The sequence below is a fragment of the Lontra canadensis genome, unplaced genomic scaffold, assembly GCF_010015895.1.
Source record: "Lontra canadensis isolate GAN:19392208 unplaced genomic scaffold, GSC_riverotter_1.0 scaffold177, whole genome shotgun sequence".
Classification (NCBI taxonomy): domain Eukaryota; kingdom Metazoa; phylum Chordata; class Mammalia; order Carnivora; family Mustelidae; genus Lontra; species Lontra canadensis.
This window is the reverse complement of record NW_022631171.1, coordinates 2012763-2038531: the sequence shown is the minus strand read 5'-3', so window position 1 is coordinate 2038531 and position 25769 is coordinate 2012763. Positions and strand designations below refer to the sequence as shown.

General features: G+C 35.7%; 1 protein-coding gene across 1 annotated transcript in view; it reads right to left on the bottom strand.

Moving 5' to 3' along the window:
- LOC116860545 (lipoxygenase homology domain-containing protein 1-like) overlaps positions 1-25769 on the bottom strand; it is a 156296-nt gene that overhangs the window by 51284 nt on the left and 79243 nt on the right. The window contains 4 exon segments of the mRNA XM_032846608.1: positions 1690-1867; positions 12868-13080; positions 15696-15872; positions 18225-18328. Coding sequence (XP_032702499.1) covers positions 1690-1867; positions 12868-13080; positions 15696-15872; positions 18225-18328 — 672 coding nt within the window.

Here is a 25769-nt window from a genome sequence, read left to right as displayed (position 1 = left end):
CCACTCTCACCACTCTTGTTCAACATAGTATTAGAAGTCCTAGCAACAGCAATCAGAAAACAAAGAGAAATAAAAGGCATCCAAATTGGCAATGAAGAAGTGAAATAAGTCAAGCAGGTAGATATCAATGTTACGCCAGTTATACAGACACAGAAACCAAAGCTCTCTGATGTTACTTGGTTTAACTAAGATCATACAGCTGACAAAAAGAGAAAAAAACTCAAATTATCCATGACTTCTTTTCTATTGGTACTAATACCTGAGGTCACAAACATGGCCTTTTATTATTTCTCTCTTATGTATTGCCACAAGTTATATTTTCTACTCATCTTTTTTTCCTAATTATTGTTATCTCTGCTTTCTCCTCTTTTCTTGTTTCTTCCTTTGTATTAGTTCTCCTTTCTCCCTGTGCTTTTCCAGCATGGTTGCTGTCCCCTGATAGCTATTTCTCACAGCTTTTTCTTCTACTCCACCCTGCGTCTTCCTGCTCTCGAGTCATCTGTTTCCCTGCAGTGTGCTGGAGACAGATGGCATACCCACTTTGTTGAGTAGGAGTGCCACTCTGTGCCAGTCTGTGGAAAAACAGAGGGTGGAGGGAGTGGTGGTATGGATGGCAGTAAGTTAAGGTGTACTAATCCAACAATTTGCAAAATTTTAAATATGGCACCTAAAGACCGAGAAGGAATTGAGGCAGATAGCACAAAGAACAAGGTCAGATATATCATCATGTTAAATCAAGCTCTTATTTAAACTATCTTCAGTAGGAATATATATATATATATATATTATATATATATAATATATATATATATACACACACACACACATACATACACACACAGAGACACATAATATATGATATTATATATATGAAGGATACTACATACATATGTAGGATATTTTATATATATATGTAGGATATTATATATATCAATATATATATACAATGTTATATATATAAAGTACAGGTAGATTTTAATAAGCAAAGAGAAGTTAAATAAGAGTCAGACTAAGAAAGTCATGTAGATTTTGATTAAGCCAAAGTCCATGGGACTACATCAGGCAAAAATTAAATAGCGAACTAAATTTAAGAACACTATCGAGTTATCTCACTAACCTTTGTGCTCAAGCAAAAATACATTCTAAGCTTAAACTGTTTAAATAGTCTACAGATCCTCACTACAATTGGCTAGAGAATCTGATCTTAGATATGAGAGAAATTAGTTTCAAAATATTCACATTTCTGTCCTATCCTTATACTTCTTTTTCCAAATCCTATTTTTGATTCAAATCCCATTTATAATGATTATTTTTCTATCTCATTTTATATTGCTAGCATTAAAAATTAATAGCAATGAAACTGAGAATATTTCTAATAGTCCCATCCCCCTCACAGTGTATATGGAGATATCATTAAATAACAAAATATACACACATACACACACATATACCAATGCACAAATTTTGAAACTATAAAGGAGCTTAATATAGTAAAAACTCTATGTCTAACACAAACATCTGAAAAACTGGGATAAATGATCTTCATAATCTTTTTCACTCCTTCTAAATAACAAGGCTAAATAAATAAGGCTAATAGCAGAGATTGGCTTAGTAAAAATGTGATTAAATTGTCAGACACAAAGGCATCACAAAGCAAACCAAAATGGAAGTATCTTAAAGTAAACATACATTTGATGACCTGCGGATAGAAGAAAACATTCCCATTCTTAGTATAAATAACTGGTTTTGCCTGTCCATCTGGCTGAAGTCCAACAAACAGTCCTGGGCTTTTCATGGATTCCAGGCTTATAGATGCATTTTCCAAGTTCTTCTTAATTTTAAAATGACAGTCAGTATCTCCTGTACCCTGTGATCAATATAATATGATTGCATAAACATAAGTAAACACCAAAGGGCAGAATTTAAAACCAGTCACTTCACAAGAATATAATTTTGCCTCATTTTCAAATCCTCATGACAAATACAGAACCTTTTTACATATATTGCACTATGCACTTCACTCTTTTCCATAAGATCCAGAAACAGAGACCATGTGTTCAGCTGAGGCAAGGGTGCATGCCCTCAATAAAAGGCTCTAAGTAACAGAGGAGCTTCAACTAAAGAGAGTGCAAGGTATGCTTGTATTTCATTTCAGAGTTACTAACATGTATAGGTGGAAAGAGAATACTAAAATGTGAAATTTTCCTTTTGAAAAATACTCTTAAGGTAATGAAAAAAAGGCAATTCTCACCATAAGTGCATTTACATTTAAACACAAACCAATCTTCTATGCTATTCCACATTTTCTGAATTAAAATTTTTTTAAAGATTTTATTTATTTCTTTGAGAAAGAGAGAGAGTCTGTGTGCATAAGTGGTGGGGTGGGGTGTGGCCGGGGAAAAGGGAGAAGCTGGCTTCCTGCGGAGCAGGGAACCAGACAAGCAGGGCTCATCCCAGGTCCAGGAGATCATGACCTAAGCCAAAGGAAGATGCTTAATCAACTAAGCCACTGAAGCAACCCCGTGAATTGAATTTTTACCAATAAATAGGCTTCACATAAATTACTCAAAGACTGTGTAACAAAACATTCAAGAATTAAGTGCTTAGGCATAATCTACATACCCTTCAGATCATCAAAATCTCTCCCCCTTTTAAAGGCATGTATCATCTAATATTAGAAAATAATTCACATTTTTTACCTTTTAGTGCTTTAAATTTTTTCTTATAAGATTTAGGAGTTCTAAAAAAACAAGTTTTGTGAAAATGAATTAAAATTTTCAATGCAACTATTTTTTTATTTGTAAAAGACAATTATATTCTGACCCCTAGCCTTGTAGGTGAGCTTCTTTTAGGTGAGAACCAAGTGTCTGTTGTCTGTTTCTTTCTCACAATATAAATATGATTCAATAAAACTCTGGCTTTGATTTGTTCACAGCCAAATAGAGTACATATCCATATATAGTAATACTACTACTAATACTAATACTAATAATAATATATAAGGTCAATAGGGTAGAAATACACTCCTTGGGTTTAGAGAGGAAAAAAAATGAAATAAACTCAAGAGAATCAGGAAGGGCTTTTGGAAAAGGTGAAACTAAGTGCTAAATAGGAACTAAGTTTAGTAGAAGGAAGTGACGGGTGGAGGTAGAGAATTTCAGGCATGGGGCAGCATGAACAAAGGCCAAGAGGCGATAAACAGTATGGTGTGTAAATGACCAGGCTTCTTGAAGTTCTTGAGCAACAGAGCTGGAAAGTGAATCCAGAAAGGTAGGATCAGTTCATATGCGACTTAGAAAGTCTAGCCTTATCTAAAACCATGGGAGCCACTGAAGGATTTTAATTATAGGAGTGATAGAGACAGATCTTAAATTATCTTCAGATAATTCCTTTAATGCTCCTTTAATGCCCCTCTAATATTCATTATCTACCCAATCAGTTACATAACCCTTTGGGGGGGGAGGGGAGTTCTAGCAATGATTAGCAGAATCTTAATTCTCGCCTGTTCTTCAAGTATTCACCTCTGGAGCTCCCTTTAATTATTATTTCTTAGAATAGAATTTATATTTTACAACAGTTTTTGATTTACAGAAAAATAGAGAATACAGTACAGGTTTCCCCAGATATCTGCACTTACTTTTTCCTATCAACATATTACATTATTATGATACATTTGTTACAATTAATGAACCAATGTTGACACATTATTAACTAGTACTTTATTGATATTTCCTTAATTTTTAACAAATATCATTTTTCTGTCCAGAATCCTGAAAAGCCTGTCCTTTCTCCACTGAAATGACTTTGCTCTTTAATCAAAGATAAAGTGACTATATTTATGTGGGTCTATTGCTGTATTCCATTGATCTATTCTTCAACCAATACCACACTGTCTTGAGTATTTCAGCTCTACAGTAAGTCTTGAAGTTGAGTAGTGTCAGGCCTCTAACTTTTTTCTTCTTCAGTATTTTGTTGGCTATTCTGGGTCTTTTGCCATCCACATAAACTTTAGAATCAGTTTGTTGATACCCACAAAATAGCTTGTTGATATTTTGATTGAGATTATGTTGAATCTATTGACCAAGCTGGGAAGGACAAACGATGTTTCCAATCCATGAATATGGAATATTTGTCCATTAATTTAAAGTCTATTTGATGTTTTTCATCAGAGTTTTTATATTTTTCCACACATAGATCTTACATATATATTGTTAGATTTATTCCTAAGCATTTCTTCTTCTTCTGGTGCTAACATAACTCCTGTTGTGTTTTTAATTTCAAACTTTAATTGTTCATTGATAGTATTTAAGAAATCAATTGACTTTTTTATATTAATCTTGTATACTGCAGGCTTGCTATAATCACTTATTAGTTCTGGAGCTTTTTGTTGATTCTTTGAGGAATTTTTACATAAACATTCCTGTCATCTGCAAACAAAGACAATTTTATTTCTTCCTTCCTAATCTGTATACAGGTTGTTACCTTCTCTTGTTTTAGTGAATTAGCCAGGACTTCCAACTCAGTACTATATAGGAGTGGTGAGAGTGGATATCCTTGTTTTATTCCAATCTCGGGGGGAAACACCCAGTTTCTCACTATTATGTATGATATTAACTATAAGTTTTTTATAGATATTCTTCACCAAATTGAGAAAAATTCTCCTCTATTCCTTGTTTGCTGTGTTTTTTAAATTTTATTTTCACCATCAATATTCAATCAGCCATTAAGACCCACTCATCAGTCCACAACAATACCTATCAAATTTCACTCAAATTTTAGTTCCATAGTTACTTCTCAAACTTCAGACCCATTCCCCCTGATGCCTAGATCACGACAACCACTAACTAAAAGTGAGGATATTTGTTGACTATTAAACCAATATATTTTCATTGATAATTGTTACAAAACTCTCCTATGTACTGCATCAATATGCTCATTGTATCATGGGCAAGTAGAGTCCAGCACAGAACAAATAAATCTTCACTCAACTTTGAGTTTCCAAATAGAAGGGTTTTAAGAAATTTATACCAAATAAGAACTCAGAACTTTGCAAAACCAAGCTTTATTGAAAGATACAGATTTTGTGAAAAGAATGGCCATATGAACCCCAATGTTCACAGCAGCAATGGCCACAATTGCCAAACTGTGGAAAGAACCAAGATGCCTTTCAACAGATGAATGGGTAAAGAAGATATGGTCCATATACATATAATGGAATATTAAGCAACCATCAGAAAGGATGAATACCCAACTTTTGTGTCAACATGGATGGGACTGGAGGAGATTATGCTAAGTGAAATAAGTCAAGCAGAGAGTCAATTATCATATGGTTTCACTTATTTGTGGAGCATAAGGAATAACATGGAGGACATTAGGAGAAGAAAAGAAAAAGTGAGTTGGGGTAAATTTGAGGGAGAGATGAAACATGAGACTGTGGACTCTGAGAAACAAACAGTGTTTTGGACGGGATGGGGGTGAGGGGATAGGTGAACCTGGTGGTGAGTATTAAGGAGGACACATATTTCATGGAGCACTGGGTGTGGTGCATAAACAATGAATCTTGGAACACTGAAAAAAATAAAATTAAATTACAAAAAAAAAAAAAGAAAAATATAATGGTTGCTAAAAGAAATTCCAAAATTGAACTTTATATACCTAGAGCCAAGACTGGAGGACTGGACCCCATAGAGTTTAAATGATGAAGCTACTGAAAAGGTAGATACCATGTATGACACAGTAGAAAATTTTACCCCATAAGAAAAAGAAAAGCCTGTGTGATACTACAAAGAGGAGCCTGGGGTAAATGGGCTACTCATAGCCCATTTGGGATTAATTTCTGCTATATCAAAGAAATAAGGAGCAGCAAAATATTCATATGCTTTAGGAGAGAATCTCAAGAACAGGACTATCCCTTAGAGTACCCAATATTCAGTACGAGATTAACATGATGCCATCCAGAAGGTGAATTAGAAATGTCTGGGAGAGGAATCTTAGAAGACTCTGATATATCTCATCTCATCTCATCTCATCTCATCTTATCTTATCCACAGCTCACATGGAGACACAGGGGATCCAGAAGTTATCTCATATCCCAATGGCAGGTCTAAGTACTGAGAAAACTAGTGACCTGGGAGAAGGCTGATCTTGGTACAAGTTGGAAATATCAATAACAAATACCAGGAGTGCCTAGGTCCTCAGCTAGCCAAGTGTCTGCCTGGGGCTCAGGTCAGAATCTCGGGGTCCTGGTATGGAACTCCAGTTTGGGTTCCCTGTTCAGCGGGGAGCCTACTTTACCCATTGCCCCTTCCTCCTGCTCATGATCTCTTTCTTGCTCTCTCTTTCAAATAAATAAATAAAATCTTTAAAAAAAAAAAAAAAAAAGAACAGTTGCCAACTGGATAAAGCCATGTTGGAATACTGATGCATGCTCATATCACTGCAAGCTAAAACAACATCTAATGTATCTAATGTGTCTTTCCCTCTATCTGGTTCCTTTGCAGGACACCTCCTACTCATCACTACCAAGTGATATTTTAACTTCTTATTCATTCAGTATTTGTTGAGCACCTATCAAATGTCAGGCCTTACAGAAGAGCTTGGGATATTTATTTAAAGATTTATTTATTTACAGAGAGAGAGAGCTCCAATACCATGACCCTGGGATCACGACCTGAACTGAAATCAAGAGTCAGCCATTCAAATGACTGAGCCACCCAAGCGTCCCTGGGCTATTTTATTAACAAAGTAAATAAGAATCTCTCCCCTATGGTGCCCACATTCTAGTAATTACTATACATTCTATTATACCCTGTACTATTATTAATGATTCTCATCAGCTTTCTCTTTTTCAGGATGACTCACTCAACAAATTATTCTTGAAGTCTGTTTGCTCCTGAGGGGCAGAAAATCTTTGTTGCTGCCCTCAAGCCCCTCTGTATATTCTTCAAATCTCTTTCATAAAGACCAAAGCTAATGCATAGACTGTGGTCTACAATAAATAGCAAACTGTGAGATCATTTTCTAGAAAACTCAAACAAAATCATTTATCTTACAACTTTATTAAAAGTCTCTTCAAAAATTTTTGATTAAGTAAAACATGATTTCAACTCTCACTTTCCAGTTTTGCATGTAAGAATTTCCTATTCCATCTTAATAAATAAAAAGCTAAACAGACTGAAAAATCAACCACTCCATTTAGATCTGTAAGAGAAGTAAAGATACAAGTGAATTTCTGCCCCTAAGAATAGAAAGACAGACAGGAAAATACAGAAAAGTCACAGCTTAACAAAGACCCACAAACAGAAACTAATGAGGGAACCATGCCTGGGTACAAAACTTGAACTATAATTCATGTTCAATTGAGCCTCAGTGAGGACAAATCTGAGAGTTAATACTCTCATAAACAGGCCCTTATATTTTAATCACTTTATCTTCAAGAGCTGAACCAGTGTCCCACAGTGAGTATCAGAGAATTTCCTTGTGCTTCTGGTAGGGTGAGGGGAAATGAACCATTTTGAAATATACCATAGCACTTTTTTCTTCTTAACAAGAACTGCCCATAGGAAAAATTAGTTAATTACATAAAACTTTTTTGGATTTTATCTGAGACTAAATAACATGGACGAAGGGAAATACCCAATTCTAGCCCACTCTACCCATCCCAGAACTATGAAATTCACAGTCCAGGGACATAGGCCCACTAAAAGCATGATTTATAATTATTACATGAAACTAAGTAAGTCTTTTACTGAATTTTATACTTTTTAGCCTTCTGGTCTAGCCTTGTGTACCTGGCCCAGCTATACAACTGCTTAAAAATATAAATTACCTTGAACTTTCTCTTATGGGCATGTGTAGGAAAGAGGCAAAATTAAAGAAATTTGTAATGAAAGAATCTTTCCTAGTTTCTGCAAACTAAACTCTTGCCCATGAACAAGGATCCTGCTAATGTGGGGTATGTCAATATGTGTGTGTCTTTCTTTGGTACCATGATCACTTTTTAGCTTGTTTTTCCTACAATTCTTACATCTCTTTTTCCTTTACATTGACTCTTAGTGATGATTTCCACCCATGTTTTGAGGCTTGTTTATCTTCTTTAAATTAAACTTCACAGTTGTCCCTAGTGAACTGCATAATGTTTGTTGCTAACTTGAATCTTTACTAAATCAACATCTATTAAACTGATTTACTCCTACAGCATAACAGTATCATAGTAACAAAGACATTCGTTATAAGATCAGCATCACCTGATTTAAACATTGGTATGAGGTATGTTTGCCTGTAAGAAAAGTTTTAAAATATATAGTGGCAGATACATTGGAATCATTAATGCTTTTATTCAATTCAATCTATACAATGAACATTTGTTGAGTGGCTACCTGGACTGAGGCACTACTAGGTTTTCATGGTATAATAACATGAGCATGCATTACCATTTACCTTCAAATGCATCTTAAACCTTCTGGAAATTGTAAACATGCCTTACCATAACCTCTAAATACATGGAGAGGTTAACTAAATAAAGGAGGCTAGCTAATAAAGGAGAATATCTAATATAATTATTACCATTCTGCTTTCAAGAGTAATGTTATTCCAGTCTAATAATTTCTGGTCAGATACAGTGAAAATGAAAAAAATATATATGCCTGATTTTTATGCATTAACACAATATCTTAAGAGCAAAAAATCCAAGTCAGACAACCACATCAATGAGTCACTAAACAAATTATAAAGGAAACACTACAATGGAAATAGCAGAAGTAAAACACAAATTATGAAAGTTCTAGGAGGCTCTTCTCTACAAAGGTACCAAAGTAAAGTTAAACATCAATGTTGTTTAAATGGTAAATATCATTAAGTGGTAGTCTCAGAGTCCTCCAACCCTCAGCTAATTACTTGGGTCTGGTATACACAAAACAAGTGGATATGTGGGCTCCACAGGAGGAGCCCTATGGGACCTTGATGTCCCCTGACTGTGTGAGGGAGACCACAGCCAAGGTGCCAATCCCAAAGAAAAGCTAGAATAGGATTGATCCGGACTGTGCCTAATGGATAAAAGTATTAAATCTAGAATAGAAACTCTTCAACCTTGGACATTCTTTTAGTAACTACATAAAACGCATGACTGATTAGTTCATTTACATGGAACAGTTTGGGATAAGACATGTTATTTTTGTTTTCTTACCTTATTATTTGTTTTGCTATATGGGCTTAGGGGTTAAAGGATGGCATTACAAACATAAGAGGTTTCATCCAGCCTTTGCTATGCATAGATACTCAAAAATATTAGTCTTCTCCTCTCTTTGCTTTCTTTGCTAATCTTGTTACAATTATTATGAGATTCACCTTTGGCAAGAATAGTGCACATTTTTATAGGATTTACAAAGTATTCAGGAGCCCCTGGCTTCATGGAAAGTCTCTTTAAATTTTCATATCTTTTAACAATAACTTTCCAATGCAATAGTTTTTCCAAGAACAAGCTTGGAATTTCTAACAGAAACACCAGGAAGCTAAAGAACTCTACAAAATGTTTGAGTTTTTATTTTGGAGGCAAGTAAACAAAAGTAACAGATCTATAAGTATGTCATAGGCTAGGAAGATCTCCAGAGTCATACCTTAACTGATAATTTTTACCATTTTTTTTTTTAGCAGGGAAGGGGCAGAGGGAGAAGGAGAGAATCTTTAACAGGCTCTATGCCTTATGCAGGCCCTAATGTGAGGCTTGATCTCACAACCCTGAAATCATGACCTGAGCTGAAATCAAGAGTCAGACAGGACACTTAGCTGACTGAGCCATCTGGCTGCCTTGATTTTTACCACGATTTCTTCTGCAGCCTTCAAGGATTGCACACACTTTACACTTTATCTGTTGGGGTTTTTTTGGGGGGGTGGTTTATATTGAACTGGTACACACTGGTAGAGCCATGGTCATTTTTAAACACTAAAATATTTCTTAGATGGTACACAGCTGTGATCTGAGCCCCTAGTTCCTCCTAGTGCTCTGGCTATTCCAGCATGACACAGAATCGGAGGTCATGGCCCACTGCTGTGGTGGGGGATGGGAGACTGGATCCAAGCAGAAGAATGGCATCCTGATAACATGGCCAGCAATGCCTTATCCCCATCATGGACGCTCAAGGCTCCTTTTCTCCTTGATCTTCCTTTCAGACCTTCTCCCCCTTACTAGTCTCCTTTCCATTCACCTTCTGCTTCATACTCATGGGTTGCCTCATAGGGGCATGACCTAAAAAGAATGTCCTTAACCCTCTGGTTAAATGACATGCAATCAAGATGTGACATGCCAAAAAGGCCTTGAGAATCTCCGTGTTATGCTCTGAAATGGCCTGAATTTCTTCTTTAAATGTTCTAAATACCAAACTCCATGTAATCAAACCATTTATGTTCCTTCACCTGTGTCGACAGATCTCACTGGTTTCCACATTTTGGCTATCTCCACCCTAAAACAAATAGAATAAATGTGCTGGTTTGTTGTTGTTGTTGTTTTTTCAAGTTATGAAACGTCTTTAAGAAGAAGTGATACTGGATTTGAAACTTAAATACATGATTGGCTGTCTCAGTTCCAAAGTGCACGAGGAATTCTGAATTTAGCTTTTCATGTCAACAAGTCCCTCAGGGAGGGAAAAGAAAGGAGGTTCCTACTGTTGATGCACAGTACAGGCTGAGAGGATACAATCTCAGACTCAATCACTTATCCAATAAGCTATCAACAAAATGGGTTCTAGGAAAACTGCTGAAGAAAACTTTGTTTTTGTGTTGAGAATGACCTCCCCTCTGTGTATAGGGACTCTGGTCTCCTCATGGGGGTCAACCCGGCTTTTCCATCTGGGTATGAATCCTTCAAAACAGGGGCTTAGGACGTAGACTGACCCAGATGGACTCATGGCTCTGATACTGGCTGCTGGGTTCTGGGAAAGTTATGTAACCAGGCTCACATTTAGCTCCTTCATCTGAAGAATTAGCATGCCCATAGTTTCTCTGTGAGAGAATAATACTTCTACATATTAATCTGTAAGTTTCTGCCCATCTTCCTGTGTGCACCAAATTCTTTCAATTGAATACCAAGAACTTCTTCCATTTCCTCAGTCTAATCAGATAGAGATGAGTCACTCATAGTACAAACAAGAAGAAAAGGAAGAAAAAATCATGAGTACTTAGTGTAAGGCAGAAAGATTCAAGATTCTGCTATACACTTTCAGAAAAAATGTTCCCACTTGGAGGGACAAGATAAGCAGCACACTGGGAAAGAGATGGAAAAGACAGGGCTCATACAGACTGGAAAGAAAGAATAGAAAAACCATGAAAATCACCATCCAACCTGAGTATGAGGCAACTAAATGGAAGGTGACCAAGCAATGAGCTGTCCTCTTGGTTGATATCTAGAGAAGATAGAAGTTTCCAATGCTGGCTCATCTTCTACTTTGGAGAGACATTTATCTTCACTGACCCAAATTCTCCCTAGCAATTTCAAGACACACATACTCCAAAATATGTGTCATGCAGTGATGTAGTATCTGTCTCATGGTTCTTAACACTTCCATGAGCCTCAGAAGAGAAAGGCTTGTGTACTTTGTGGATGCTGGTGAGAGGAAGGGAAAGCTACTTCCTGATGCTCCTCCTATAGTATGACTGAGCACTAAATGAAATCATACTCTCAATTATTATGACCATAGTAGTAATGTTACCTTTTTCTAATCTTAATTAGTTCTTGTACCAGTTTAAAGACCATAAGCATTACACTCTGTCTCTTAAGCATGGATTCTTCTTCTGTGAAATGGGATATAGCCCATGGGTGAATCATGAGATATAGCTCCTGTGAAACAATCAAGGATGCTAATTATGTGTGTGTGCATGTGCTTTTCTCTTTTGCACTCTGAACATCAGTGCAGCTCACCATACACAGACTTGCCAGTCTACAACAAAGACAGGGGCCCAAAGAATGATAAATGGCTTAAGTCTTTTTCTCTCCTCATCCCCAGAAGCTAAGGCAAACTCTCCAATATAACTAGATGTCATACTGGTAAGGGAAAAAGGGAGAAGAGGCAGCCCTGAGATTATCTAAAAGGTAAGGTTTGAACTAAATTGTTTCAAACAAGAACAGAGGAACAGAGCAGTAACAGTCAGGTTAAATGTGTAATTTTATATGCCCTTCAACCCATAGAAGAATCCTGCTATATTAAAGGTCTTATGTTGGTTGCCTTCCATATCCCATCATAAGTCAAGATGTTAAAGAAGCACAGCACTGGGTGTTTTACACAAAGAATGGATCATTGAACACTACAACAAAAACTTATGATATACTATATGCAGCCTAACTGAACATAATAAAAAAAGATGTTAAAGAAGAATCCTTAATATTTAGAATTGAAAATTATTTCCTTACTCAAAATATAGGGTTTCTATTGGTGGACATTTGGGCGCCAAAAGAAGCAGTAAGGAAATATTGTTGAGCTGGGACTTTCTAGAGCCTTGGTTTTCAAAGTGTGATTTGCAGACCAACATCATCAACAGCAGCTGAGAGCTTATTAGAAATGCAGATACACAGGTCCCACCACCATGTATCTGAATTAGCCCAGCTTTATAATACAATTCCCAGGTAATCTGTGTGCACATTACATTCCAGAAGCAATGTCTAAAAGGTCAGAATCCCTCTCTAATCATACAAAGGATGTGGCTGCCCTCCCCACTTTTTAATAAGAACAAGGGAGACCATCATATATAGCACCCAATTCCCAAAATGTTTATAGGTTAATACAAAAAAAAAAAAAAACCTCAAAAAGTGCCATTCTCATATCTGTCATTGGCAAATGTCTTAAACATTTGCTGAGAAAAATATAAGCAGATGCTTACTGTTCCATCACACTGGCCATCCTTAATCCTTAGATACATCCGTTCATTTTTCACACTTTCGAACATGCAAATACCAGAGCTGATTTTATGCACTTTCCAGTAGGATTTTTCAGACTGGCTTCCCACTCCAGTGCAGCTCCCATCAGGCTGGAGACACAGGGCTTGGCACAGGCTGGTAGCAAGTAGAACCACAGCACTGTTGAGGAACACACCCTCGAGAACAATAAACAAAACAGAATCAGTAAATAACAATCTCATGTTCTGCTAAAAGAAGATGGAAGTAGAGTTCATTCTCTTACAGAAGGTGTAGTGATCAGAATTTTATCAGAAACTTCTTTGCTGAAAGGAAGCAAAATAAGGAAGTAAATAATTAAACTACTATGCAAAACCAAACAAAATTAAAGGAGGTTCTCTGACTCATTATAATTTACATCGATTATTATTGAGAGTAAAAGTGTCACCATCAGATGCTGTAGATTAAAAATATATACAAAACACAAACATTTCTCTTAAGAACTTTACAATCAATATAAACAAATAATTATAATAGTAATACAAAGCAGAATAAGAATAGTGTACTTCAAGTGTACCTGAATTATGGGATGTACCATATGGATATTAGTTCAAAGTATATATGTAGGAATGAATAAATGAAAAGAGTTATCAAATATAACTAAGGTAAATTTAAGTAAATCCTAGGCAATCAATAACTTAAGAAGATGTAGGAAATTCTTAAAGGTTTATTAAAATACACTAACACTGTAGAGAAATAGATAAAATACATAAATACAGAAGACAAAATACAAATAGCAAATAAACATAAAAAAGGTAATTCACACTAGTTCACTACTCTAAAAATTGTCGTAGGTTTTTTTAAGGACCATGCCCAAAACTAAAGTCAACACAGTGGATACTCTGTTACACTACTAAAGGAATTTAGTAAAGAAATGAAGGGAAAAAAAGAGACAAAAAAACAGAGTTTATTATTAGAAGTTTATTATTAAAAGTTTATTATTTGCAAAGAATAAACTTGTGGTTGCAGAGGAGAGCTGGGTAGAGGGATAGGTGAAATAAAGGAATTAAGAGCACACTTACTTTGATGAGCATTGAGAAATGTATAGAATTGTTAATCATTATATTGCACACCTGAAACTAATATAATACTGTATGTTAATTATATTTCAATTTAAAAAAAGGAAAGAAATTAACTTTACTCATAGAGGTCTGGCTTTTGCCTTCGGACTCTGAAATGTAATCTCTAAACCTTAGGATTGTCAGATTTGATAGAGGAGTTTTTTGTTTGCTTGATGGTCTTGGGCCAGCCACATAGTAAAAAGTGATTTAGGGTGGCAGCTTTGAGTCACAAGGTGTCAGCTGACCTCCTGAGAGGCTGGACACGGAGATCAGCCATATGGACTCCTTATATGATTGAACCCCAGTAAAGATGGGGCACCAAGGCTCAGGTAAACTTCTTGGTTAACAATACTTCATGCATATTGTCATATATCTATGCTGACAAACTAAAGCTGTCCTGACTCTATGGGGAGAGGACAACTAGAAGTTGCACCATTTGGTATTTTTCTTGGATTCTGCCCTATGTGTCTCTTCCCTTAGCTGATTTTAACCTGTATTCTTTCTCTGTGATAAAGCATAACCATGAGTATGACAACTCCCAGTGAGTTCTGAGTTTTTCTCTTAAATTATTAAAATTTAATTGTGGTCTCAAGGACTCTGGAACTCGGAAGTTGGTGTCAGAAGTGAGGGTAGTCATGTAAACTGCCCCCTCTAACTTCTCAGTTGTTTTAACTTCCACAGGATTAAAATCAGTATATTTCAGGAAAGAAAGTCAGCAATATGTTCCCATAGTTTTAAAGGCTTCTTTAAATATTCTGACCCTTAAATTCAACTTGAAATCATCTAAGCTAAGAAAATGATAAAATATTGGCCAAAGACATATGTAAAAGTATATTTTGCAGTAACATATATACAGTGGCAAAATGAAGAGATTAAGATTAAACATCCAGTGATTAAGTACTTAAATAAATAAACACATATACATAATCATATACCTTATGTTTGGGTATTATGCAACCATTAAAAATAATGTTGTTTGGGGGAAAAAATAATGTAATGAAGTGTTTATTATATAGTAAGTATAAAAAGTTTTGAAGACAAACTGACTTTGATTTGAATCATGATCTACCATTTACCAGTTATGTTATACCAGTCAGATTTTTAACTTCTCTGAAAATCTTTTCTTCATGTTTAAAATACAGAAAATATCTGTCAGTACTTTTAGGATGACTAAATAGTTTTTGTACGCAGTAAACTCTCAGTAAACTGCTTGGCACAAAATAGGCAATCTCATAAATTATACTTATTATTATGGTAACATTAATATTTTTAAGATAAATTCACACAAACACATACTATAAAGAAAGAAGTATAAAATGATCACACATACAGAACACTCAAAGATTGTAAATATTCTAATTGTTAGAAAAGTTAAATATATACATTTGATTGCCAATGTAAGAGTCCCTAAATTTTTATTAAGAATTCTCACATTTATACCATTTATAGTTTTAACCTCCAAATTCAATTGGATGTAGGACGTTACTCCTACCAGTTTCAGTACTGCTAAAGCTAAGTAAAATCTCTATTGCTTTTCAAAGTTTGGGTAAATAGAATGGCAATAGGCATCAATGCCACCTAGTGGGAAGAGATCTGATTACTCCTTAATGACTCAACTCAAGAATTTGCCTCAAAAAAGCAAAAGAAAGTGGGTATTTAGCAATACACACTTTAATGCCTTTCCACCATTTTACCTTGACAAAAACCACAAATTCCTTTGAAAGGTCTGCATAGCCTGCTGATGATTCATCAGCTATTTTGCCATGATGATCAACAGTAACTACATGACCAGGAACCAGCACTGACTCAAGAAGTGCACAGCGGTCGTGCTGATAAAGCACCCGCAACTCAGTACAGGCTCCACCGGTAACCTAAGAGGATAAAAAAAAAGAACAAAACCCCTGAATTAGCAAGAGAAAAATAATTAAATTTAAAATGTTTGGATATTATAAGTATATACAGGTCTACTCCACTCTATAGAATCCTTGTATTACCTATCACATGCTTTTGTGATTTAATTGTTTTGATTCTCCACCCTTTCTTTCATGTTTTATTCCAAGAACTTTCTTCTCTTGATTTCTCAGAACCCATGGTAGAATACTGGGTAACAACAAAAAAACTTCAGTGGCAGGATATTTTATGAATTATTAATATGTATGTTTATTGTTGTTTATTTTTCATTTCTTCATTTGTATCCTCCTAACCCAAGACTATTTTGGAAAATCTGAAATCAACAGACATGCGTTACTAGGTTTTACTTCCAAAAATCTAAACAAATCAAGGAGGTTATGCTACAAGGATACATTCCTGGTTCAAGGTACGATTTGAGATTTTATCCCCCATGTTCCTCTCATTACCTTGGAGAGATATTTGAGCCTGAAAAGGAAGGGCTCATTGATGGCCTTGAATGGCTTGACCCATGACACTAAGGCTACCAAACTCTGCAAAATGCTCTTGTATAAGAATGGCAGGGAAGCAACAGGACTATTCATCTTTAAAGAAGCCATCTGAGAGGCACCTGGATGGCTCAGTCATTATCTGCCTTCGGCTCAGGTCATGATCCCAGGGTGCTGGGATTGAAAACCGCTTCTCCCTCTCCCACTCCCCCTGCTTGTGTTTCCTCTCTCACTGTCTCTGTCAAATAAATAAAATAAAATCTGTTAATAAAAAAGAAGCCATCTAGGGCACCTGGGCAGCTCAGTGGGTTAAAGCCTCTGCCTTCAGCTCGGGTCCTGATCCCAGGATCCTGGGATCGATCCCCGAATCAGGCTCTGCTCAGCAGGGAGCCGCTTCCTCCTCTTTCTCTGCCTACTTGTGATCTCTGTCTGTCAAATAAATAAAATCTTTTAAAAAATTTTAAAAAGAAGCCATCTGATGTTTGATGAGTGTATTAGCAGTGACTGGTGTGGACTGAAGCTAAGAAGGCTGTTACTGATATGCTGAGGTCCCCATACCAGAAGAAATCTTATGTGTAACAAAATGAGTCTCATAAAAACTAAGATGGAAGCTCTCACCAACCTAGTAGGATAGGAGCTTGGAAATAGATTTAACTTGATTTTAGAAAAATAAAGTAATAGGACATTTCTCAAACCCTTGACTTAATTGAGTAGATTTCATATCCACTACATTCATATTTATAAGCACTTATTATGACTAGGACCTATACTAACTGAGTAGATTATTCTACAAAGTACAACACAGGATGACTTGCTAATTCCAGAGCAGAGGAAAAAAGACTTTTTGAAGAAAATTATTATCACTTAACCTGAATTTCAGGCCTACAAATTACATAAGTTTTTTTCAATAATTATTAATTTTCCTTAAGTTAAATAAAATGCTATGAGTCAAAAATCACATAATATTGGGGCACCTGAGTGTCTCACCTATTGAACAGCCAACTCTTGATTTCGGTTCAGGTCGTGATCTCATGATTGGGGGATTGGGCCCTGCCAGGGGCTCTGCACTCAGCGTAGAGTCTGCTTGTCCCTCTCCCTCTACTCCTCCCTCCACTCATGTTCACCCCCCTTTAAAATAAATAAATAAAATCTTAAAAAATAATCAGGTAATATTATATAACATTATATGAGGAAGCTGTAGCATGAGTGCTAGAATCAGAACGCCTGTGTTCGATTCCTGCTTTCACATTTACAACCTATGTGACTAGGTAACTCAATCCATCTGTCAGGTTCCTCTTCTGCTAAATAAGGATAATAATGGATTCTCTCAGAGGGTAGATATAAAGACTAGATGTTATAACATATATTAAGCATTTGGAACAGTACATGACAGTTATCCTATGCTGTCTCATTTTTCAAAATCAAAAGCAGGCATATATTTTTTAAAACAGCTTTATATATTAAAAACTATTTTTTCAAACCTAAACCAAGGAGTACAAAGTATACTTAGGTAAAATTATTATTATTTTTTCCCTAATAACATGTCCCCTAAAGGGGCATTTGAGAAATCAGATCATCTCCTTTTGGGAGATGAGGCCTATTTAATATTTTGAATGTTATCAGAAAAGTGGTCTACTTTTTCTTGTCCAAATTTTAATTACTGACATATAGGATCATTTATGCATCAGAATCTCAAAACTTAGTAAGACAAAACAGAATAATGAAAATGGTTAAAGTAAAAGCCGTAGAAAATATAATTTGATCTTATAAAAATATATATAGATACAATACTATTGATATATGACAAAAAGGAAAATTCCTACATACCATTCCAGTGACATTGCTATTGTCAATAGCAAGAGAAAGATGTCTTATTTTATGACTTTGGAAAATGCATATATTTCCTCTGTTGAAAATAACATCAAAGAGACCTGGAAAACATTTTAGGGTATTAGCAAGTAATTCATGCTTTTAAAGTATTTTTTCTTATTCAATTATACACTGAAATCTCCTAATAATATATTTTATGATATCTCTTAGTTAAATGTTTTTAGTTAGTCAAAAAGTAGAATGCTGATAACCTTTGATTATCTATAAGCTGCTTGGCAATTTGCTGGCCTTTCCATGGAAAATCGTTAATGCATTTCCATTCTAATTGGTAAGCACCTGAGACAACCCCAAAAAATGACACCTGATAGAACTGATTCCAAGATGATAAATTATCCTGTTACAAAAAACCATTTCCATTCTCTAAATCTCAGGGACTTGAGGTAAAATAAAATAACACATTATAATAATGCATTATAAATACATATGATTTGAACATTAGTGACTACTTTGTATGATGATGTCATCACATGTTTGTGATGTATAAAAAGCATATTTTCAATATACTTTTGCACACTTTTTTACTTTATAATTTATGCTCTTGAAGGCATGAATTTTTGTCTATTCTGTATATATAACTGCATATAACTACACTTAGAGCTGTGCCTAGAACATAGTAACTGCTCAGGAAATATTCTTTAAAAAGTTAATTAGATCCCCACAGCCTACACAATAGGTACCACAGATGGAAATTGAACCTAGGACCTCAGATCTTAGCCCAGTGCTCTTTCCAATACCGAGAATCCTTTCTTTAGTACTTACAAACAACAAATTTTCAAGAATCCACTCTTGTAACAATAAGATATAAAGACCATTTTTCCTTTTACAAATAGGTGATTCTCAGAAAATGTAAGTCAACAAGCCAGATATAAAGGAATACATATTGTGTGTTTTATTTTACAGAAAGCACAAAATATAAGCAATACATTGAACTCACTGGAGCACCAATATATAAAAATACATATAAGACTAATATTAACAGATCTACAGGGAGAAACTGACAGACTACAATAATAGTAAGGAACTTTAACCCCTGACTCATACCAATGATTCAACTAAGAATCAATTACAAGAAGATAACTGGAAAATCCACAAAACTGTGATGATTAAACAACATGCTACTGAAGCAATGTATTAACCAATGTATAATCAAAGAAACCAAAGAAGGAAATAACTGGAGACAAATGAAAGCATAAATACTACCTGTCAAAATTTTGGGTTTTCAGCAAATGTGATTCTAAGAAGGAAGATCATAGCAATATAGGCCTAACTCCAAAACCAAGAATGTCTCAAATAATCTAACTTCAAACCTAAATCTAAATGTATGACTCTAGTTCTGGTTTTAGCAAGAGAGAGTTCAATCATTCATTTAACCACTGGTTATTAAGCACCTACTATGTGCAGGCAATATTTTTCAGTCATAACCTACATAAAAATTCTCAATGCTCTTATTTCTAAAACATTCTTATATTTAAAAACAAGAGGTAAATCTTTATAATCTTAAAGTTCCTGGCTAATTCTAATATCCACTGGATCAAATCACACCAATAGCATCAAAACAAACTCTAATTGCCAAAACCCAACAGAAGCATTTTCAGTCCTTATTTCATTTTGCTTCTCTACTCCATTTGAACCTGCAGGCATCTTTTGAAACTTGACAATCTCACACTTCACTAACTTCCTTCTCAGTTTCCTACTTTATTCTCAGTTGTCCTCTTCATGCACAGGGCTCTGTGCTAAGGTGATTAACTTTCTCACTCTTCACTGGCTCCCTGAGAAGTTTATTTTAATAATCCGTGAAGTGATAAATACCAAATCAACATCTCAACCACTCATTTCTCCCTCAAAATCAGCTCATATGTATAATTTAACTCACACACACTTCAAACTCAATATATACAAACTAGAGTTTACAATTTTCCACATATTCTTCCAATCTACTCCTCCTAAATATTCTGTATTTCCTACCTTAGTCAGTGACCCCCATCAACAACTTAATCATCCAAACTGGAAACCTAAGAATAAACTTTTCCCTTTACCACACCTTTACCAATAAATGATGAAGACCTGCCAATTATCTCCTAGAAATTCTTCAAATCCATTCACTCTTCTCTATCAATATTCCCACTGAAGTATTTTAGGCCCTCATCATCTTCTGTCTGGCATATTACAAGAGGCTTCTAATTGGTCACTCTTCCTCTAATCTTTCTGCACAGGCCTAAATCTGGCCTCCATTTAGCCACCAAAGTATTTCTATTCTACTTCAAATCTGTTAATGGCTATCACCCACCATAAAAAGGAATAAAAGTTGCCTTAAAACATGCACTGGACCTTCTCTCCCAGACCTTTAAAGACACAGATCATTCATGGAGGATGTATAGTTTTAACTTATAAAATGCAGTAGATAGCTTTTGGTTACTAGAAGCCTACTGATATTCTTATAGTAGTGAGATCAAGTATTTGAAACATGTTTTGTGGTCTCTAGAGTAAAGCATCAAATCACTCTTTATTGCAACACTCAAAATTCATTTTGATTCTACTTCTGGATTCTGAGTTAAGAAATTCAGCAATTTACAATACAAAATAGCCCTGATTTGCTGAAGACTGATAAAAGTGTTAGTCATCCCTCTACATATCAAATTAGAGAGAGTTAGAGGATGCCATAAAGTGAGCAGACATATCCCCACTATGAAAGTGTATTTCCAAGACATCCAGAGTCCTCTTATTCCTTTACATCTCCTTTCCCTAATCTTTCCTAATGCAGAAACTGAAGGACACTTTAAACAGGACTGAATAAGACAACATCCATTCTAGAGCATATTCTTTTCCAATCTAAAGCCAAAGAGGTCCTTCAAAGCACTCTCATAAAATAGAGGGGCAAAGCCAATGGCTTCTTAATTTCAGAGAAGTGTAGCTATGACATGGTAAAGGTGCAGCAGAAGACAAAGTGGCCAATATATATTCAGTGCTATACTCTTTAAATAATAAATTGTTTTTCATTTCCTTTATTAAGATCTAGTAGCAGAGAACCAGACAAATAAAATAATTGCAGCTAATCACCATCAGATATTCACTAGAAATAGGGCTTATAATAGGTAGATCAACTACTAACAATAATCTAAGAGAAGAACTCTATTAGTACCTACACAGATAGGTTAGAATATCAGAAAAAATCCAAAGAAGAGGTTAAGTCTTAGAAATGGTTATGTGATTTGTTATTCAAAAAAAAAAAAAAAACCTGGAGAATAACCAGTACAAGAACTTTTTTTAAAGTTGAAACACAAGGAAAAAGGGGCATTACCCTCTTTGGCATACCATATAAACTATTTAATAAAGAAACAGTGAAAATTGCAGAAAATTTTTTCTTCAAAGTCCTGAGAAGATTCTAACTAAATTTCATAAAATAGTTCTCCTTAAATTCCTACTTTTCACTTAATTAAAACTGAAACAAAATTATCAAGCATGCATCAGAGGTACAGTTACCATATAATTGTTCAACCAGGTTTTTGAGAGTAAAAAGGGGTGCCAATCAGATGGAATGCAGATATAAACATGCAAATGAGTGTGTATCATGCTCTCAACTTACGTTAGGCTTGACCCAAAAAAAAAAAAAAAAAAAAGACCTAGCTTTACATTTTAAAATTGGAGAATAAGTGTGTGTTTATGTTTCTGGCTTATAAAATAGTTTAAAGTGTACATTTTTTATTATTAACTCTGCTTTAATGACAAAAGTATAATGAGTCTAAGACACTTATGTGCCACTGATGAGAGTATAAACTGATAGAACTCTTCTCCAAAGAGATGGGGCAATCTGTAAAAAGAACCTTAAAATTCTCTTTATATTTAAGTCAACAACAGGAGGAAAACTGGAGAATTAACAATACTTTGAAACTAAGTAACACACTCCTTAACAACCAGTGAGTGAAAGGAAAAATCAAAATGAAAATCAAAATAAATCTTGAGACAAATGAAGTTGGAAACAGAACATACCAGAGTCTAGGGGATGCAGCAAAAGCATTTCTAAGAGGCATATGTGTAGTAAAAAATGTCCACATTAAAAAAAGAAAGATTTTAAATAAACAACCCAACTTTATACCTCAAGAAACTACAAAAATTATAACTAATCCCAAAATTATTAGAAAGGAGATAACAAAGATCAGAAGAGAAACAGATGAAATAGAAAATAAAAACAATAGAAAAGATCAATGCAGATCTTGAAACAAAGAGTTGGTTTTTTGAAAAGATAAATAAAACTGACAAATGTTTGGCTAGGTTAACCAAGAAAAAAGAGAGAGGACTCAAATAAAAAAATATATATAAATGAAAAAGGAGACATTACAGCTGAAACCACAGAAATACAAAGAATCATGAAACTACTATGAACAATTATACAATAAATTGGAAAACCTAGAAGAAATTGATAAAGTCTCAAAAACATACACTCCATCCAGACCAACTCCTGAAAAAAAAAGAAAGAAAGAAGGAGGAGTCAAGATGGCAGACAAGTAGGAGGAGGCACTGTTTCAACCTGTCGCCTAAAGTGAGCTGATGACCTACCAAAGAACTCTGATCACCCATGAAATCAGCCTGAGATTAGAATTATACACTTCTGGATCTCTATGAGGGCAGAAGACACCAGTGGGCAGGTAAAGAGGAGTGGGAACATCGGACTGATACCGGAAGATAAACAAAAGGGGGAGGGAGGCACCAGAAGTGACTCATTGGAAAGAAATACCTCAATACGAGGGTGCCCTGTGATTGAAGACCGGCATTAACTTGGAGTCTGGTTGAAAGCACTCAAAAAGAGCAAAGGATCATAGGGGGAAATTGGGGGAATCGGCCGGTTAGGGACAGGGGCATAAGCCTGCCAATCTAGGACAGCCACCAATGGTGCTGAGCCAGAGAGAGTGCAGCAAAGAAGTCAGGTCTTGGTCCCTGAGCCACCAGTGCACCGGAGAGCATGTGGGTGGTGGCACCCATGAGGGCGAGGAAGCCTCACCAGCTGGCAGAACCACAGCATTTTGCACTCTCCATGCACATGCCCTGCTACCAGAATCTGAGTCGTGCCCTACACCCTCCCCTGAGAGAGGTGCATGCAGGCACCAGCTGGCACTCTTTCGGACCCAGAGAGTCTGAACACACCCAGCCCAGGCCAGGGCGAAAATTTCAGTGCGCTATCTCTGCTTGGGACGTCTCTGGTGGTCTAGACCTGCCCAGAGAGCCACGGCTAGTATTTCTCATGGTTTTGCATACAAGCAGGAGTTCCTGTGACCCCAGAGACCATGACTGGGAACGTGCTCTGCCAGTGGCTGAGAGGGAACTTATGTGCTCTGGAGCAGCCACAGGGGAACAGACTGAGGCTTCTCTCTGAGAGGGAGGTCTGGGTGCAGTTTGCTTTCCTCAAAACCTCCAAAAACCATCAAAAGCCATCAAGGCATGAGAAAACAAACAAACAAACAAAAAACCTCCAGAGAACAAAAGCCTGAAAAACCCATTTCTCAGAGCCCACCCGCTTGATGGAGGCAGGAGGACTTAACTCAGGGAACACTGCCTGAAAACCCGCACGGCAGGCCCCTCCCCCCAGAAACCCAAGCGGGGGGGGGGGGGGAAGAGAACAACTACTACTACTTCATAGATACAACTTTTATTTTTAATTCGTTCCCACTATTCTGGTTCATTTTTTTTATAGATAATTTTTTAATGTAGTTACCATCACAGTGAGATGTCCAGCACATCAAATTCCATAATAACCTTTTAACCTGAACATTTGATACATATACCTTTGTTTTTCTTTTGCTTTTCTATTTTTTAATTTTTTAAACTAGAAGCTGGTTTTTTGAATCAATAAGATCGATAAACCATTGACCACACTGATCTAAAGAAAAGAGAGAAAGCTCAAATTAACAAAATTAGGAATGAAAAGGGAGAGATCACAACTAACACCAAGGAAAAAGAAACAATCATCAGAAATTATTATCAACAGTTATATGCCAATAAGTTAAGCAACCTAGATGAAATGGATACATTCCTGGAAAACCATAAACTCCCAAAATTGAACCAGGAAGAAACTGACAACCTGAATAGACTGATGTCTAGTAATGAGATTGAAGCAGTGATCAAAAACCTCTCAAAAAACAAGAGCCCAGGACCTGATGGATTCCCTGGGGAATTCTACTAAACTTTCAAAGAAGAAATAACACCTATTCTCCTGAAGGTTTCAAAAAATTGAAACAGAAGGAAAACTTCCAGACTCTTTTTATGAAGTCAGCATTACCCTGATCCCCAAACCAGGCAAAGACCCCACCAAAAAGGAGAATTTCAGACCAATATCACTGATGAATATGGATGCTAAGATTCTCAACAAGATCCTAGCAAATAGGATCCAACAGCACATTAAAAAGATTATCCACCATGACCAGGTGGGATTCATCTCTGGGTTACAAGGATGGTTCAACATTCGCAAATCAATCAATGTGATAGAACAAGTCAATAAGAGAAGAGAGAAGAACCACATGGTCCTCTCGACTGATGAAGAAAAAGCATTTGACAAAATCCAGCATCTGTTCCTGATTAAAACGCTTCAAAGTATAGGGATAGAGGGAACATTCCTGAACTTCATAAAATCTATCTATCTATGAAACACCCATAGCAAATATCATCCCCAATGGAAAAAAACTCACACCCTTCCCATTGAGATCAGAAACACAGCAAGGATGCCCACACTCACCACTCTTGTTCAACATAATATTAGAAGTCCTAGTAATAGCAATCAGAAAACAAAGAGAAATAAAAAGGTATCCAAATTGGTAATGAAGAAGTCAAACTCTCTCTCTCCGCAGATGACATGATACTTTATATGGAAAACCCAAAAGACCCCACCCCCAAACTACTAGAACTCATTCAGCAATTCAGTAATGTGGCAAGATACAAAGTCAATGTACTGAAATCAGTGGCTTTCTTATGCACTAACAATGAAAACACAGAAAGGGAAATTAGAGACTTGATTCTATTTACTATAGCACCAAGAACCATAAGATACCTGGGAATAAACCTAACCAAAGAGGTAAAGGATCTGTACTCGAGGAACTACAGAATACTCATGAAAGAAATCAAAAAAGACACAAAAAGATGGAAGACCATTCCATGCTCATGGATCAGAAAAATAAACATTGTTAAAATGTCTATACTGCCTAGTATAGACACCTAGTATACTGCCTAGAACAATTGCCAATTCGTACCAAAGTGATAAGAATAAAGAAAATACTATAGAACATTTGGGTTTCTATAAAATACAGCGAAGTATTCTATAATACAACAAAGTATTAAAATACTTTAAAAAAGTATTTTAAAAAATACTTTTACAAATAAAAGAAGTATTTTAAAATACTTTTTTACAGTATTATTACAGTATTTGCCTAGAGCAATCTATACTTTTAATGCCATTCTGATCAAAATTCCACCGGTATGCTGGAGCAAACAATCCTA